Source organism: Salmo salar, chromosome 10 (assembly GCF_965601325.2).
Source record: "Salmo salar chromosome 10, fSalSal1, whole genome shotgun sequence".
Classification (NCBI taxonomy): Eukaryota; Metazoa; Chordata; class Actinopteri; order Salmoniformes; family Salmonidae; genus Salmo; species Salmo salar.
This window is the reverse complement of record NC_138300.1, coordinates 28,631,451-28,650,836: the sequence shown is the minus strand read 5'-3', so window position 1 is coordinate 28,650,836 and position 19,386 is coordinate 28,631,451. Positions and strand designations below refer to the sequence as shown.

General features: G+C 40.3%; 1 protein-coding gene across 1 annotated transcript; it reads right to left on the bottom strand.

Annotated features, from left to right (window-relative positions):
• LOC106613913 (LIM/homeobox protein Lhx4) lies at positions 1–10,654 on the bottom strand. The gene is made up of 6 exons (XM_014216693.3): positions 10,365–10,654; positions 6,452–6,623; positions 4,749–4,951; positions 3,819–3,973; positions 3,510–3,681; positions 1–2,882 (listed from the first exon to the last, which is right to left on the bottom strand). The coding sequence occupies exons 1-6, from the start codon at positions 10,441–10,443 to the stop codon at positions 2,503–2,505; spliced, it is 1,161 nt and encodes a 386-aa protein (XP_014072168.1). The 5' UTR covers positions 10,444–10,654; the 3' UTR covers positions 1–2,502.
• Between the last annotated feature and the right edge of the window lie 8,732 nt (positions 10,655–19,386).

Sequence of the window (19,386 nt, the reverse complement as noted above, 5' to 3'; positions counted from 1 at the left end):
TTTAATCCAAAGACATTTTAGCTTTATTTCCTCATATAGATATTTCTGTACACAGTTCCTATCAATGCACAGAAGGCATATATGAATAGTTTCAGTGCTATCTTTTTCATCTTTTTTAAAGACACATGGCAATAAATAGCGCTCATGAAACAAGACTGTCAACACCTTTTGAAACTGTACAAGATTTACAACAATTAAGACGCAAAGTTCTGAGGCAACAGATTGAACAAAAAGTACATTGGTGTGTGTATATATTTGCATGTGTTTTTTTTTCATTTGCTTTCTGGTTGGCATAATGTATGCTCTTTTCAGCTGGTTCAACATTTGGCAATTGACACAGAAAGAAATATAAATTAGCAGACATTGAGATTTTTTTACAGGAATTGTTCTGTCCCCTTGTACACTTATTCTCGTCGTAAAACTTTAGAAACAACATGAAAGTCTTGAAACCAACACCATCACACAAAACTGAGATTTTGTAAAACCTCTCTCATCTCACCCAGTGCGGGTACTAGGAGACAGCCTGTAACGCACGACACAACAACATATTCAGATACCATGACAATCAGGCCATCAGCTGTTTTACACTGTCTCTAAGTATTACATTTGATAATCCCTTTTGCATGTATTTATACTGACCAAAAATATAAACGCAACATGCAACAATTTCGAATATTTTACTGAGTTACAGTTCATAGAAGGATATCAGTCAATTTAAATAAATTCATTATGCCCTAATCTTTGGATTTAACATGACTAGGCAGGGGCGCAGCCATGGGTGGGCCTGGGAGGGCATAGACCCACCCACTTGGGAGCCAAACAATCCTGATGGTAAAGAAGACGGATGTTGAGGTCCTGGGCTGGCGTGGTTACACGTGGTCTGCGGTTGGACGTACTGCCAAATTCTCTAAAATGACAATGGAGGCGGCTTCTGGTAGAGAAATTAACATTCAATTATCTGGCATCTGCTCTGTTGGACATTCCTGCAGTCAGAATGCCAATTGCACACTCCCTCAAAACTTCAGGAATTGTGTTGTGTGACAAAACTGCACATTTTAGAGTGGCCTTTTGTTGTCCCCAGCACAAGGTGCACCTGTGTAATGTTGTTTAATCAGCTTCTTGATATTTCAGGTGGATCGATTATCTTGGCAAAGGAAATATGCTCACTAACAGGGATATAAACAAATTTGTGCACAAAATATGAGAGAAATAAGCTTTTTGCGCATATGGAACATTTCTGGGATCTTTTAATTCAGCTCATGAAACATAGGACCAACACGTTGCATTTGTTTTTTGGTTCAGTATACTGTGATGGGTGATATTACATCTGTTGACAGAGAAGAGCAGCTTCTAAGCAGCCAAAGATACTGGAACCAGGAAGGCTGTTTATGACTTTTCAGCATTAACAGTGAATGTTCCTCAGTCAAGATTAGGTTGGTGTGTGTTTTCTCATATAAATAAATATACTGCATTAATGAAACATTTAGTAAAACGATTGTTCTGTTCCTATATCTGTCATAATGAGTTAAGATTCCCCAATAAAAGAGGATATCAAATGTGAATTTCCACATTGTTGTTGGGTTGCCTTTGCACTTCTTTCTATCCTACAGCCATTGGGTCATGACGACTTCTAGCAGAGAGCATATTCTTGGAGTATGAACAACAGAGAAATAAATACTGACAAAAGTGTAGCCCCAGGACTACAGCTAATTCACAGAGAAGAACAAGTCAAGCACATACATTACAGAAGATAATGGATTTGAAGAAAGCGATTTCCCCCCACACTGTTTAGACCAACATCTAGCAATTCCTAAAAACCCAGTGCTGTTAGTTTCAGCATTACATACAAAATAAATAAAAACTTTGCATTGTAAAATTAAACTTGTGTCACTGTTTGAAACTAATTCTCAAATGAAACACTGCTGGGTTGCATTGTGCATTCACCTCTCTTCTGTTTGTTGCTGTCCATGTACAAAAGAGGAGAAGTGTAAAGTGCATTGCCAATGTAAAAGGCTTTTATATGAACATTGATCCTCCTCATTCAGAAGCATGCAAAGCTTCTTTTTTTAGGGATTCCATTTAGATTGTGGCCCTAACATTGCTGATGGCCGTTTGGGCTTGCCTCAGGGTTTAATGACAAACATCATCCCAATGCAGAAACTCATGCTGGAAATGTCAAATCCAGTTTTTTTAGAGAATGGAATCAAATCTATCCATTAAAAAAATGATAATACAGTGTAAGTTCAACATTCAGTAGTGTTTTGTCCTGCCATTCTGTTCTGTGTGGCGCCACTGCTCTGCTCGGGTCAGTGGTGGGTCTCCACACATCCTTTACTCTAATGTGGTGGGAGGGTAGCTGAAGTGTAGCCTGTCCGGCATACCTACTACTTCCACAACCATTATTGGACAACAAGCAATATCAGTTTCAGGGAAATAGAAATGTAAAAAGCCTGCTTCGTCTGTCTCTGTTCCACAGTCAGTCTGCTGTGTTCATGGTGGAGCTCAGAACTGGGAGTGGTCCATCTCATCCAGCCATGATGCAGGGCTGGTGGGGAAGTCTGGGTAGCCCGTGCTGCTTCCCGTGGAGAGGTCAGAGGTGGGGCCTCCTGCCATGGACCTGAGAGCCTGCCCCACGCCTCCCTGCCCCCCCTGGGCCATGATGCTGTCCATGGTGAAGCCCAGGTTGTTGAGCAGCGGGGTGTGGCCGGGCAGTGAGGCGATGGACGAGGGCGACTGGGGGAGGCCGTAGGGACTGCCAGTCCGAATGTCATGATAGGGCTGTCCAGCAGCGTCCAGAGAGAAGCCTCCGTTCAACACTCCCCCGTCGCCCACACTCCCATACAGGCCGTTGGTGTGGCCCAGGTCTGACAGGATCTGGTCATCTACAGAGAGAAGGGAGGGAGGGTTTTAACAATTCTATGGTGCTGTCATCAACTATATCAACATTATACAGCTTTTATCTTTAAATAGAATTAAGTGCCGTTGCGAAACCTTTTTATTGAGGAAACATAATCTGGATTTCATCTAGGTAAATGGCATGGGTGTGTAGTTTTCCCCCAGCGCTTAGTAAGAGGTTGAAAGACTTGTGATTTACCTTAAGCTCAAACAAAGGGGGTCTTTGCGTGCAATACAAAATATTTGTCTCCGGCAGTCCCTCCAGTGCTGTTTCAATAACAACAATGCCCCAGAGCACTTTCCCTCTAATTGACTAAAAGCTTCACCTACTTTATAGAGTTTCTGCTATGGGGTTTTCATTTCTCGTAAAAATGGCCTCCTTTTAAAAATGGCTTGAGACTTTTATGAGTCCCCAAAACGGGCTCACAAACATCAAACAACCATAAAAACATGGGGATGTCTAAAATGTAATTTGCACAGTAGAAGCTTCTCTTTTCATGTAGGCTCCATATTGGAGAAGTGTGAAAAGAAAGACAGGAAGAGGAGGAGGACTTGAAGAAGCGAAAGAAAGATGTGAAGTGAAGGAGGTTTGGGGTTGGGTTAGCCATACTGACCTCTGAAGCTGAGCTCACTGTCACTCAGTCCCGCATCGTCTGTTGAACTCTCCTTCTCTGCTTTGTTGCCCCCTCGGTTACGTTTGACGCTTTTGTAGAACTGACCCCAACGGTGCCGCCCTGCGTCCTTCTTCAGACGCTTCTCTTTTGCACGACGATTCTGGAACCACACCTGCCATTGTGGGAGTAGAGACGTTTGACTTCTAATTCATGTATATATCTGCATATTATCACTGGGATGTTATCTTAAGCTAGTCCAAACTAGACAACTGCTCAGCTTGGAATTAAAGATCCTGTTGAAGCACACACCTGCACTACTCTCATGTCCAGTCCCGTCTCTGAGGAGAGCTGCTCGCGGACGTGGCGCGCTGGCTTGGGAGAGTTCTTGTAGGCAATTTTAAGGGTCTCCAGCTGTTTGGCTGTGATGGTGGTCCGTGGTCGCTTTGCCCCTGCCTCTGAATCATCTGAGAAAGATGTGCAAGGATTAAAGAATATCTTCTGGAAGAATATTGTTTGCAATATTTGCATTAAAAAAAAAATTAAACCAACTTGTGGCTTTTCACTTTTGAAAACATCATATAGGCTTGGATGGACTGAGTGGTCATGTATGGCAAGTCAATACCCTTCTGAAACTGTCCCGCTCTATCTGTAGGGGATATAAATCTCCCTGGGGAATGCTAGAAGAAGGGAGTTATTGGGGACCCACCGTAAAAGTGCATTGCATCACTTAACATAATCAATCGTGGGCCATGGAAATTTCCATAAATACACAGGCAGAGCTTTCAGAATCAGATCCATAAAAGGTCACAGCAACTGGAGATGTAATGCCCAAGCAGGACACTGAGAGACACTGAGAGACACTGGGACCCCATCCGGCTGGGTTTATGATGATTCTGTCACTTCACTATCTCACTGTCTCTTGTGATTCCTCAATGCTTCAGTATTATTGTACATAAAGGAGTTAATTGCACCTTGCTGTCTGCTGAACTCCCTGTCTGAATGCTTTTGAATGGGCTGCTAACTCCTGCACGTCTCTCCACAGCTCCCCTGCTGGACCCATTACTCAGAGCATCACACCAGCTCCAGATAGTTCATTCAAGTCAATTCCCTGAAGAGGTTCTGAATATGACAGTTTATCAACCAGGGAGATAAGACTGAATTATTCTTTTAAAATATTTGGATGGTGTTTGATGGCCGATTGGCCATAGAACTAGTAGGATGGCCCAGTCAGAAACCTACCATTCTGTTTGGCTGTTTCATAGTCCTCCTTGCACACCAGCCTGCCATCCTCCATGAGGTAGAACTCATCCCCAGTGGCCAGCTGCCGGCTGCACATGACGCAGGCGAAGCAGTGCAGGTGGTACACAAAGTCCTGGGCCTTCCGCACCACCTGGGTTGGAGGGATCCCCTGTTGGCACGACGCACACTTTGTTCCAAACCGCCTGCAAGTACACACACACACACACACACACACACACACACACACACACACACACACACACACACACACACACACACACACACACACACACACACACACACACACACACACACACACACACACACACACACACACACACACACACACACACACACACACACACACACCACACACCTGCCATCAGTTACACAAACCCCACACAGAACAGGTGGATGCATCTCCACTGTTCAGAGGCTGAAGTTAACATGGCCTTATAAGATAGTTATAACGTAGCACGCATAGCTTACACCTCCACTTCCACCTGTAATAATAGTATCTGTAATACTACTTGGGTTAGTTGTAGAGGGGCAAAGCGTCAGTGGTGGAATGTATTTGTGTTGGTGTTGGGCTTGTCCTCAGCTTGACGAATGGCCTGGATCAATGCAGTGGAAGTGGAGGCTATAAGAACCAGTAGAGAGAGCCCTGCACAGTAAACAGGCTGAAGAGAACCAATAAAGCACTGACTCAGGATGGGGCTGTAAATCACAAAGCCTATACAGAAGAATAAACCCTTCCTTTAGACCAAGGAGAAGTTTCTTCATTACTGCTAGAAAATCCTGCACTATACTCCAGTTTCCAGCCCAGGCCTCAGCCCCATCATCTCTACTAGCATCCCTATAGTGCACACACAGCATCACTGCAGTTTTAACAGCAAAAATCGCCCCTATTGTCCCCAGGGCCGACTAATAAAGTTAATCTCCACTCTCTGACTCGCAAGCTTTTTAGGTCTCATTGAAGCTTCTGACATTAAAACCTCTCAAACATGATTTAGTAAAAGACAGTACTGATCCTGTTTTGGATTAAAGTATAACTTCATTTACTTCTTTAATGCCTCAGAAATTCAATCGTAAAAAGATGGAAGCAAAAGACAGAGAAATAGGGTTGAGAAGAAATTCAAGTTGCTGTTGTGTGTGTCCAGCTAAGGTTGGTAGATCAGTAATTCATTGAATTACTATATAGAGTGTCTTTGGAGTTGAAAGTTTGAGTGTTTTGTGTTCTGTCTTATCCAACATAAGTATTCAACATGGACAGAAAGGCAGGAGGATGTCAAAGGATGTTCAGCTTGATTAACCTCATTGTGTTGGTCCTGTCACTAAGTATTGACACAAGCCTGTTTTATAACATCCATTATCTCACATCATTATATTATGAAAGTAAACTATGTAAAGAGGAAAATCCTCACTAGCACTAGTCCTGTATGATAAGTGAAGTCAAACCTAGTCCATGAGTAATGTGCTCACCAAATCTTTCCTCAAAAGCAACATGCAATACAGACCACTCCGATCATGTCACGGATTTTACAAGTCAAAATCAGTGCAAGTTTATTGTCATTTTTGAGCTCACAAATATTAAAGTAAATCACTTCTACAAATAATGTCACTTAGCTTGCAACAATCAAATTCTCAAAATTCCCAATCAAACAAGATAGGTGAATGTTTTAAGATGAAGAAGTGGAACTCACTTGAAGAAGTCCTCTTTGCAGTACACATTTCCTGCCCGCGAGAAACACTTGTCAGCCAGCAACGCTTGACAGTCGGCGCACTTGAGGCACTTGGAGTGCCAGTGTCGGTCCAGCACCTTCAGGATGAACTTGTCGAGGATGTGTTGACTACAGCCCGCACACTGGGGGATTTCTATGGGGAGAGAGAGAGAGAACACACACCATGAGTTAAGATAAAATATTGGTGGTGGAATAGTGCAAGGAGACAAGGTGAAAACCTTCCCTTGCATGTTTTTAAGATCAGAGCCGGCTAAAATTATGTTAAACAAAATCGGTAATGTAGCCTAATTCCTCATCATTGTGACCCTCGATGAAAACAAATATGGCCTGACAGAGTAAATTGCATCATCATGCCACTCATTCGACTTAGGTTCATCAAAGGCCTGTGTCAGTGCCACAATATTTAGCCTTGAAGTGGATTTGATTGGATAAGCCGACTGATTCGAAACCAAGTAGTATATATATATAATAAATACTAATAGTCATAAATAACGTGAATGAAAAAAAAACTGGGCTATAAGAAGGAGCAATAACCTTGGCCTTATAGTGTTAAAAACAATGCACTATTATCACCATCAACATCGTAACACCAGAACAGTGTCGCTATTAATGTGATTAGTCTATGCAAAAGTAAATAACCAGAGTTATTTTTATATTTATAATGTTTTTCATGAGTTTGATAGAATAATACATATTAATAGTATTGTTATTATTATTGTTATTATTATAGCCATCTTATTTTTTTTTCATTTCAGAAAATGAAACTTCGGGAATAATTTCCCTCAATCTCCGTTGTCGTCTGTGCAATGGTACCGCATGTGAACAATGGCCAGATGAAGAGGGGCTTCTATGGTAGACTAAATGGCCTTTTCAGTATCTTAGAATAGCGGGTGAGCGCATGAAGAGATCGAAATTGAAACTGACCCCTCAAACTCATGAAAACGGATGCAATAAGCACCGTTTTGTGCACAAAATAATTGGCCAGGTGATTTTTTTGGTGCTCGAGCAGTTTAATATTTGTACTGTATCTACAGTATGTCTGCAATCAGGCTTTGCCAAGCTAATTGTTGTTTTAAATAAATATTTTTTTAACTCATACTGCCTAATGAGTAATCTAATCACACCCATACCAAGCTGTTTAAATGTGCGCTGTGGAGGTCATGACAACATTTCTAAACAATTACAATACAGTAGGCCTACATGTGCATCTTCATACTGTAGCCTACGTTGGGAGACATTTTTGAAGAGTAAAACATTTACATTTTTATGTATAGTTTCTGGAGGGCTGCTCAATCAACTACATTTATACATAAGGCCTAAGCTAAGCATGCACAAATAGAGGGTTGATTTTACAATACACTTATGAAGGTGATACGGTAGCCTATACAATGCACAGGAGTTGCATTTTGAGATGCTGCAAAGTTAAATGTATTTAATATACTATTGCGATGTGGCATTAGCCTATACAGACATCGGCATACCAGGTGTTTCCCAATCAACTTCCCAATCAAATGAGATAACTATGGAGTACATGGCTTTTTAAGACTCTTTACAAAACTTAAATGAAAGTTAGGTGTATTTTACATCCACAAAATGTTAAAGAAATCCCCTGGTTTGTGGAGCGTTATGCATTATGCTTTGGTGTAAGTGATGATACTGAAAGGATAGCACGAGGGCCAATCTTGGCAGTATTCACGTTCAATGTCTAATAGCCCCTTCACCCCCCCCCCCCCCCCCCCCCCCTTCTGCATAACTTGTAAATCACACGATTATACCACTTACGATCTCTTGTGAGCCTCCTCAAGACGGGTCCTCAAATCTAATCAAATGTGATCCTATACGCTTCCTTTTCTCAGTTACAATATATGCATCTCCTACAACATAAATATATCATCCTGTTTTACTGTATTTCGATTAGCAGAGGCTAATTGTGTTTTTTAACAGGACTAAAAAAGTGTTTCATATCACCCAAGTCATGTACTTATTAGCTACAATATCGGAATAACTGTAGGTTTTATAGGGAACGAGCACATAGCCTATAGAGCTCATAGGCCACATTGAGCTCATAGGCCACATTGAGCTCATAGGCCACATTGAGCTCATAGGCCACATTGAGCTCATAGGCCACATTGAGCTCACAGGCCTATAGCTCATATGTTTTGTAGATTGTATGTCCTACACTTCAAAGCAAGCAGACTGTAAACACTATTCAGGTAATAATCTTATTTTTCTTGGGGCCTAAACGGCTCTTGTATCCAAACGGTTTAGAATAATTACCCTTATTCATAAGAGCATGCTAACAGCCATATTAATCATGATAATAATGTTTAGATACATAATACTAAATTGCTTTTATTCCCAGAGTAATCCGGTATTAAATCCTGCATGTATGCACCAAGGGGGGTTGAGTGGCAAGATCTTTACACAATCTTTACACAATCTTTACACAATCTCCTTCGATTTACAAAATTAACGAGCATATACACCACTAACATATAGTTGTATAGGTTAAACCAATTCTATTTCACAATTCTACATGGATTCACTTTGTGCATTAAACATTATGGTTCACTGCCTTTACCAATAAGGTAGCCTAAATGAAGGTCAATTCAAGACACTTTTAAATGGCTTAAATGATAAATGATGCTAGATGTTGAACTAAAATATACTCTCCTGCGCTGAAAGAAGCAACAACTCGTTTGGATCTGTGATGTAAACTATCTAGTATTTCATTGTGGATTAAAAGCAACATTAGAGGTAGGTCTATCTACACATTTCCGTGGCTCGCATATGAATAATTAGGTCAGGAATGTATCCAATTCCAGTTCCATCTTGATTGCAGGATCAGATTATATAGCATAGATTAACAAAACGGAGTTAAAGAGCAGATGCGAAGATAATGAGCAATTATTTGCTTTGATGCTGAGCTAAAGTATTTACTGCACACACAATGTAGTGAAATATTCCACGTTTGTCATTTTTTAAATAAAAATTAAAACTACTTGTTTTGGTAGGCTATAATATCATATCACAATCTATAAGTGTTATATAGCCTACACCCTGTGTGTCAAACAATAATACGACTGACAGAATTGTACAATAACACAGCTATAGCAGAAACATCAAAGCATACGTAAACATAACCTGGATAATTCCGATACGACACAGTAATAGCTGTCAGTCAAACTGGAGGGGTATGGAGAGTAGGTGATGAGAGCGTCTGATCTCTCGTCCATGGCCAGACAAATAAACAGCTGTCTCATCTCTGACCAGAAGCAAACTTCTCATACAGCTCGAGGGAATAGAATAACAAAATGCGCTCGAGGTAGGGAATATGAATATTCCTGTATAATAAAAAAAAATGTACAAACATAAAGTGTTTATGCCTTGATGAGTGTTATACTATTGTACACATGTCCCAACCTAGGCCTATATATGCTCAGGGGTTCTAATAGTGTAAAACCAGCATGTACAACTCGTGCATAAGGCTGGGGGTTGGAAACACAACACTACGAGCAGTACAAACGCACACTTTAAACAAGACACAGGCTACATGTGATAAAGAATCTCTATCCATACAGCATTCCGCCAAATTTCACATGAGGACCAGAAGATCAAAATGAAAGGAACAATACCCTCACTTCAAATAATAATATGAAACGCACGTTATATGAGTAAGTAGAATAATATGAATACATATGATCCAGTAGAATAATATCGCTGCCTTCTTTAGCCAGGCTTGTCTGTCCCTCAACCCAATTTAATTAAACGCTACATCTTTTTTTCTACAGCAGTGCCCTGCAGCATTTCAGAGCTCGGCTGCCAATTTCCGTATGATATAATCAATATAGAAAAGGAAGTGGAAAAGCCTTACGTTGCATTGGCACTCCGAGTATCTCGGGTACACCCTTCACAGGACTCTCTGTTGGTAGAACAGCAGCACTTTGCATCATTGTGATCCAAAACGGGGAATAAACACACACATATACACGCTCAACAAGGTGGGCTGAAGCTCCCGTCTTTTAGTGAGAAAATGTAGAATATGTCAAATAGAACCAGGGTATGAACCGTTCTGTAGATCTAGCTGTCCCTTTAAAGTCCGGTATTTTTTATTATCCTGGAATATTGTCCATGCGTGCGAGATTTCGCCGTGCTCTTTTGATGTGGATCATACAAGCTGCTTGATTCATTCACACTGCAGGGGCAACTGTGACGTCACCCCAGCATAGGCACCACCAGGGACCAATGGGGTCCTCCATCAAGTCTCAAATGGGCGGAAGAATTCTGCTCCTGAGCGCAGGTGTGCAGTGAGAAAGACGGAAGAATTGGTGACAAAACAGAATTCCCCCAGAAAGAAACAACCCTCTTTAGAATAGTATCAATAAATAGATTCTCGCTTTGCACATAGCATTGTCTTTCTATCAGTATAACTGAAGGGGTAAAATGTTTTTCAGCTGAATATGGCAATACGCTTTAATAGATAGACTTTGCACTATCAAAGCATCTCTTTCTTCAGAGACGTGAAAGGTAACATTGAGCAACCGCTACTAGCCTATACAGCTGAATACACAGCCTACCTGCTCTGGTGACATATTCAATTAATACGTTTTCTCATATTTTTTCATTTTAGTTTTTATTTCACCTTTATGTAACTAGGTAGGCCATTTGAGAACAAGTTCTCATTTCCAACTGCGACCTGGCCAAGATAAAGCAAAGCAGTCCGACACAAACAACACAGAGTTACACATGGGATAAACAAAAGTACAGTCAATAACACAATAGAAATATCTATATACAGCGTGTGCAAATGTATTAAGAGGAGGGAGGTAAGGCAATAAATAGGCCATAGTGGCGAAATAATTACAATTTAGCAATTAAACACTGGAGTGATAGATGTGGAGAAGAGATACTGGGGTGCAAAGGAGCAAAAAAAGAAATTACAATATGTGGATGAGGTAGTTGGGTGGGCTATTTACAGATGGGCTGTGTACAGGTGCAATGGTGGTAAGCTGCTCTGGCAGCTGATGCTTAAAGTTAGTGAGGGATATATAAGACTCCAGCTTCAGTGATTTTTGCAATTCGTTCCAGTCATTGGCAGCAGAGAACTGGAAGGAAAGGGGCTAAAGGAGGTGCTGGCTTTGGGGATGACCAGGGAGATATACCTGCTGGAGCACGTGCTACGGGTGGGTGCTGCTATGGTGACCAGTGAGCTGAGATAAGGCGGGGCTTTACCTAGCAGAGACTTGTAGATGACCTGGAGCCAGTGGGTTTGGCGACAAATATGTACCGAGGGCCAGCCAACCATACAGGTCGCAGTGGTGGGTAGTATATAGTGTTTTGGTGACAAAACGGATGGCACTGTGATAGACTGCATCCAATTTGCTGAGTAGAGTGTTGGAGGCTATTTTGTAAATTACATCGCCGAAGTCGAGGATCGGTAGGATGGTCAGTTTTACGAGGGTATGTTTGGCTGCATGAGTGAAGGGGGCTTTGTTGCGAAATAGGAAGCCGATTCTAGATTTCATTTTGGATTGGAGATGCTTAATGTGAGTCTGGAAGGAGAGTTTACAGTCTAGCCAGACACCTAGGTATTTGTATTTGTCCACATATTCTAAGTCAGAACCGTCCAGAGTAGTGATGCTAGATGGGCGGGCGGGTGCGGGCAGCGATCGGTTGAAAAGCATGCATTTAGTTTTACTTGCATTTAAGAGCAGTTGGAGGCCACGGAAGGAGTGTTGTATGCTATTGAAGCTCTATTGACAATTAACTGATCTGTAAATTGCATGTAGGCTAAAAAAAAGAAATTATGCTCTAAACCTTCAGGAAAGGCAGGCCATATTTGTTAGGATAGGAGTTATTGAATTTGGTTTGCCGATAGCATACAAATAGGCCTACCTTCGATGATGTGTAGGCTTAAAAAGCAAGTTAATTACATTTTGTTGATTGGACATATAGGACCTTCCACCCCCATCTGGGATATGGATGCCTGATGAAGACCTAAGTGTAGTATGGTTGTTAAAATAAAATCACCTTAGAGCATGAGCATCAGCGTGCGGGCTTTTCCTTTTTATTTTTCGTTGATTGGACACAATCACAATATTTGTGTCTGATCTCTATGAATGGGATGTAACCTGACTGCAAGGAAGACCTATTGTCCGAGAGCCTTGACAGGTATTAGAAGTCCAAGCACAGTCCTTCTGACAGTGTTCATTTCAATTCCGCGTTTGAGAGACTGCTTTCGGATAAGATATTCCCCCCGGAGAGTTCGTAGTTCAAGCAAGATGAACTCAATCTTCGCTTCCAATTTGCTTCAACCATGTACAGTGTGGTTGCTTGGTCCGCGTCCCAAGCTTTCAGATGAACAATACGGTCCTATTCCACTCACACGTTGAACGAAATCGAAGCCTACAAGTAGCCGACCGTCTGAATCTCGGAATATCTGAATACAAAAGATCTACAGCATATAGGCTTATGTCTGCTATTACCATAACCCGTACCACCATCACTAATATAACAACAAGTGTGTACATTAATGATCGTGAACATTAAACATTTATTGCATTAAATAATATATGTAGCCTATTAATCATCATTGAATGATTGTATTACAACATAACAATACTAATAACAATACTAATAACAATAATAAGAACAATACTAACAATACTACTACTACTACTACTAATAATAATAACATTAATAATAACAATACTAACAATACTACTACTACTACTACTAATAATAATAACATTAATAATAACAATACTAACAATACTACTACTACTACTAATAATAATAATAACATTAATAATAACAATACTAACAATACTACTACTACTACTACTAATAATAATAATAACATTAATAATAACAATACTAACAATACTACTACTACTACTAATAATAATAATAACATTAATAATAACAATACTAACAATACTACTACTACTACTACTACTAATAATAATAACATTAATAATAACAATACTAACAATACTACTACTACTAATAATAATAATAATAATAAGAAGAAGAATAACCTATTAATATCAACAGAATTTTGATAATGAGCACAATAACTGTAGAATATTATTTTATCTAGACAACAATTGAAAGAGGAAAATATCAATTTGGTGCATAAGAAATATTCGTTTTTTCTATTCACCTTGCATCCTCCCACAGTCGTCAATATTCCACGTTGGTTCAACATACTTTCGTTGAAATGACATGGAAACAACGTTGATTCACCCAGCGTGTGCCCAGTGGGCATCTTCTTTCGTTTTCTGAATATGTACAAGTACAAAACTATTTTTTTCAATATCAATGCTAACTAAACTCAAATCAGTTGGGTTATCACTTGTAGACTGACAATATAGGCCTATAGGTGAATCAATGTCTAAAACATAGAAGATATTCGGAATAATTAGCATAATGGGAATATGATGTTGGATATTTCAGCTAAACTGATAGGATATTTAGAAGTTAGCTGGTGATTCCATTGTGTCACATCGCAGTGCAATAGGGCCTATACAAACCCCTACGCGGCTGTGTGTTAATATTTCAAATAGAATTTAGTAAAATGAAAACACTCATCAAGCTGATTAAATGTGAGCAGCAGGGATATTACGGGAATACTCCCCACACCAGCCACACACCAGCGCTAAACCCTCCTTCATGTCTGTATGCCAGGTGTTCCAGTAATATCCAACCCCTTCATCTATCCCCTCATCCAGGACAGCGCGGCAAGGCAAGGGAATCATCCCGTCATACACTTTCATTTTCAATATTCACTTTTCGACAAAGATTATTCAATTACTTTGATTGTCGAGTGCATTGCAATCATGCATTTGGCTTTTAAATACAGTTTGGAGAAAATGATCTTGGACTGTCAACATTCGGTCATACAGTTAGATGAATTGATGGATGTAGTAGGTCTGTAGTGGATAAAGGCAGAGCACATTCGACAGTGAAACTGCTGGACAAAATGTAGATGTTGTTTCTTTTATTCATATACCCACGAACGAATATAAAAAGTAGTCTATATAAAAATACAATAGAGCAAGCGATCAAAATATCTGAAGAGAAATAAACCTATTGAAATAGTATAAAAACCTGCATTTGTTCGATCCCCTGCTAGAAGGTACAAATACATGGAAGTGGGTAGTACACCTCTTGTGTGCTTGGGGGGGGGGGGGGAGTCATTGTGTCATTGTAAAATCGAATGATGCATCCCTTAGTATAGGACAATGAGTCCTAGGCTGGAAGCTATAACTCAAGCAAAGGGCAACTTTTCTACCACCACTGTTGACCCAGTCACCTCTAATTAGATATAATATTTCAGTGTAAGAGTTCATTGACATCTGCGATCCACAAATCCATCTTATAGGCAAAGCACAAGGACCAAGAGGTCTCCCAATACAACCATTCATTCTCACCACTGGACCGCTATATTGTCCATAAGATAACCAGGCCTTCCCCCAAAACCAGCTTATAAAAGAATATTACACGTTTGCACCCAATAGGCTAGCTTGATTACCCTGAACGAAATAAGGCGTCATCTATGCTTATTATTTAAACACACTGAGGGAAGTAGTTTGGTGATTGACAGAAAGCACAAATAACTTGAGGACCTATAGCCTATAAGTATCTTACTTGAAATGCAGTTGATAGTTGTGGGTAATCGACAGATATATAAATAATCACCTAGGTCTATATCAAGTCAGGTTGTATAGTTGAACGGGTTGAACCGAACTCAAATGCACATAGGTTGTCCAGTAGTACAGTAGATTCCAGTAAGAAAACACACACAACACCACACACCGTAGAGTGTGTATACCATACGCTCCATGAGATGATACGCACACGAAAACAGTCAACTGTGATTGGGAGAAACATGAATAACAATATAAATAGAAAAGCCAATGGTTTATTTATGCTAGATCTATTTATCTTCTTTTTAAAACATAAATTATATCCTGCTAAATAATTCAAGGAGGAATAATATCTTCATATATTGTAAATTGGGGTGGATTTGTGCATTTAATGCATTTGCACAATGAAACTTAAACTACAATAGCGATCAACTTCGCTCGAATTGAACCTGGAACATTGTGTGCCATAGGAGAAATCTCCTTCTTATCCTTATCTAGTTACTTTTTATAAGCCTGCGTTGCCTACTTGTCAAAGTGACACAGACACGACAATCACAAATGAATGGACCCAGACTTATACAATATACAGGTTTTTAACATCACATTAATAAATTAAATTAATTAAAATTCAAGATGCGTAATATCCATAGGGAGCATCACACTTCTGCCCCTCGTATTGACAAAACACGTACAACTTCATGCAAACCTACCTACTTAGGTGGATTGCAGTCGTCATGTTAATTTCAGCACTACTCCTACTGGACAGCGCTCAACGCGACGCGAGTTTGGCAGCCAGGTCGTGGCTTTCTCACGTCTTGTTTACTCCAGCTAGCTTCTGCAAGCACGAGGAGAAAGCTGTAGCATTTTAATAATATCTATCTCTGTTTCTCTGAAAATAGAGACAAAAATAGAGAGAACCATCGTGGCTGTGGCATGTCAGAACGTGCTCCCCCTTTCTTTGCCAGAAAAAGACAGTGAAAAAAAGGGGGACCTTTAGACGAGGACAAGGAGAAAATTAAATTGCACTTGGGAGCAAATTCTATTAGGGAATAGTTATTGTCTCCTGACAGGTCCTGTCCATTTAGGTAATTAGTGGAAGAGATTGCTTGAACAAACGAGCTGTATTTTAGTCAGAAATAATGTTTTCCACCGCAATCTGATAGACTACTATTTTGTGGCTTAATAAGTTATATTTTCCATTTGATTGTATTATCTGTAGGCTAATGTAATCAATCCGTTGTTATTATTAGACCACAAATGTGAACCACAACCAGCGGTAGGCTACTTACTATGTATGGCTCTGTGCATAACAAGAAGCCCTTACATAATAACTGATCATCTGTGTTGTAATGTCTGCTAAGACATTTTAAAGATAAATCAAACATCTGAATCGTGCCATTATATTATTTTAGTTGCATTTTATTTTTTTTAGAATAGGTCGTTACAGATACAGTATGCCGTATTGCACTATATGGGGAGCTTATAGGTCTTGAAAAATGACCGAACTGAAGACTTAAAAAACAAACCTCACAAACGTTTCTTTTGCAATAATGTCTATCTACCTCCCCATATCACTGGCCTACGTTTCAATTGTGAACATTCAATAGGCTTATATTTTGTATAAAATCTGAATTTCTGTTGTTGACAAATAAGAACACGCAGCCTTGACACTGATGATCTACATCTTGAATGAACACCGACTGAAATCTTATAATAAACAAGGGAAACAGAAAATATTCCCTGTTGGGTGAAAATACATGGGTGCTTGGGTGCATTAAAACAATGTGATCGACGCATCCGGGAATTTGTATTAGTTCATCGTCCATATCCAATGTTAGGCTGACACTGAGGCTTACCAAACTTTCTGTCCTTTCAAGTTGAATTGGTCCCTATTTAAACTTCAAAATTAGAGAACAGTATCAGGGCCTGATTCTGAAATATATAGCTCAATTATTCCTCCACTCCACTCCCCCCAACCCAATCCTTTATCAAATAGCACACCATTAGGGTACACTGGAGATGGACTGGAAAATATAAAGCAACTGCCCCTAACATAGGCTTCTCTGGCTAAACACACATAGAGCTTTACAGCTAAAAAAGAGTCCTCCTTAAATAGCAGTCACATGACAATTGAAGGTCTAGGTGCAAACAGGAGAGCCACAGTCGGGCGCTTTGGACTGAGATAATGCATCTACACATCTACGAACAACTCTTCACCATGCATTACTGAATAATTACACTTAAGAATTATCACAAGTGAAGTAAGCTACATGTAAATATTACACTACAGCATGCTGACAATGGAATTATTGTAAAATGGATTGAACCGTGTATGTAAAAAAAAAAAATTAAAAAGAAAATCTTGTGTTGTCACATTAATGGGATATAGTTAAAGTATGCATAGATGGGTGCACTGTTTTCACTGCTATAGTGATATCTGATGTCTTCTACTCTCATTGAGGTATGCAGGGGCGGACTGGGACAAGAATTCAGCCCTGGCATTTAATCCACACCAGCCCACATCACCGTGTGTGTCATAAGCGTCGTATTGAGTGGCCAAAACGCAGCGGGTATATGTATGCTCATCTTCTTTTATTGAAGAAAACAAAAACAAAAACACTTATACTAAACAAACGATGAAAAACAGTCCTGTAAGGTACACTGGCAATACATGGAAACGACTACCCACAAAACCCATGGAAAAACACCCCTACTAAATAGGACCTTCAATTAGAGGCACCGAGGAACCGCTGCTTCCAATTGAAGGTCAACCCAAGAAACGTAAACATAGAAATAGACACGCTAGAACAAACATAGAAATATACTAACATAGAACATAAACCAAAAACCCCGAAACACATAAAACAAACACCCCCTGCCACGCCCTGACCAAACTACAATAACAAATAACCCCCTTTACTGGTCAGGATGTGACAGTGTACACCGCCAACTCAAACCCCTCCCCACTGGCCACCAACCATACACACACACACACCATCCCCACACATACACCCTGACCCTACACACCCTACTTAGACACAGGCAGTAGTGCTGACACATAACATTGGTAGTACAGTACAGTGTTTCTTAACCATTTCTGTATCAGTGACTGGCCAGACATGGTCCTCCTTTTTTTAAACCAGTTCATCTTCAAAATAAATACATTATGTAAAAACACCACAAGGGATCCAACTCACCACCACCACAAGCTGTGCCGCAGATCTAGCCATTTTGTTTGCCTCACTGTTGTGCTGTCTATCTGTCTCAGCACCTTCTCTGCTGTCACTGTGCTTCTTCTTGTTTTCTTGTCTATCTGCCTGTCTATCTGTCTCAGCACCTTCTCTGCTGTCACTGTGCTTCTTCTTGTTTTCTTGTCTATCTGCCTGTCTATCTGTCTCATCCCCTTCTGTGCTGTCCCTGTTCTTCTTCTTGTTCTCTTACCTATCTGCCTGTCTGTCTCAGCACCTTCTCTGCTGTCACTGTGATTCTTCTTGTTCTCCTGCCTATCTGCCTATCTGCCTATCCTGCCTATCTGCCTATCTATCTATCTATCTATCTATCTATCTATCTATCTATCTATCTATCTATCTATCCCTGCCCTCTGCCCTGCCCTGCCCTGCCCCCTGCCCTGCCCTGCCCTGCCTGTCTGTCTGTCATCCTGTCTGCTTTTATTCCTTATACTTTATAAAAGCCAAGCTAACAACTTAGGCTATATTGCAAATGAGTGCCTGTCATGCATGTTCCCCTGAATCAACACATACCCTAAGTGTTAATTACTATTACAGGGCTACAGACTAACATTCCCCTGGTGTCACTGGTGCCACTATCTTTTACAGTTGGTGGCACCAGCCCATGATTTGGTTTGTCCGAAATCATGAGTAATCATATTATAAAGTAATTCATAGTGCTATGTTCGATGCCTAGAGAAAGCTGATACCCTCCTCCCTCTATTTGGCAGGGACAAGGGGATGAAGCTTCAAAAGCTGTGTTTTCCTCGAAATTGCATTTCGAGATTTTATAGGATCAGAACACATTTTTCTGTTGAGCGCATGGCGGGATAGGCGAGTGTCTCGCTCATTACAGCAGCAGGTCCCAGTAAAACAGGCACAGGGAATGGGACACACTTTCATTACAGGAGTCATGAGGACAATGCACTTTACTGTTTGGCCAAATCATGGTTTTAGCTGCCCAACAAACAGGACATTTTGAGTGAGGTGACAATGTAGAATCTGGTCTTTTTCTGTT

Bases quoted from the DNA above. Each gene is read 5' to 3' on its own strand.
- LOC106613913 (XM_014216693.3), bottom strand. From the start codon at position 10,443: ATGATGCAAAGTGCTGCTGTTCTACCAACAGAGAGTCCTGTGAAGGGT. The intron at 4,952-6,451 runs GTGAGTTCCACT...GTGTACTTGCAG, and splicing joins TGCAAAGAGGACTTCTTCAA to GCGGTTTGGAACAAAGTGTG. The intron at 3,974-4,748 runs GTAGGTTTCTGA...CATCTTTCTCAG, and splicing joins TGAAACAGCCAAACAGAATG to ATGATTCAGAGGCAGGGGCA.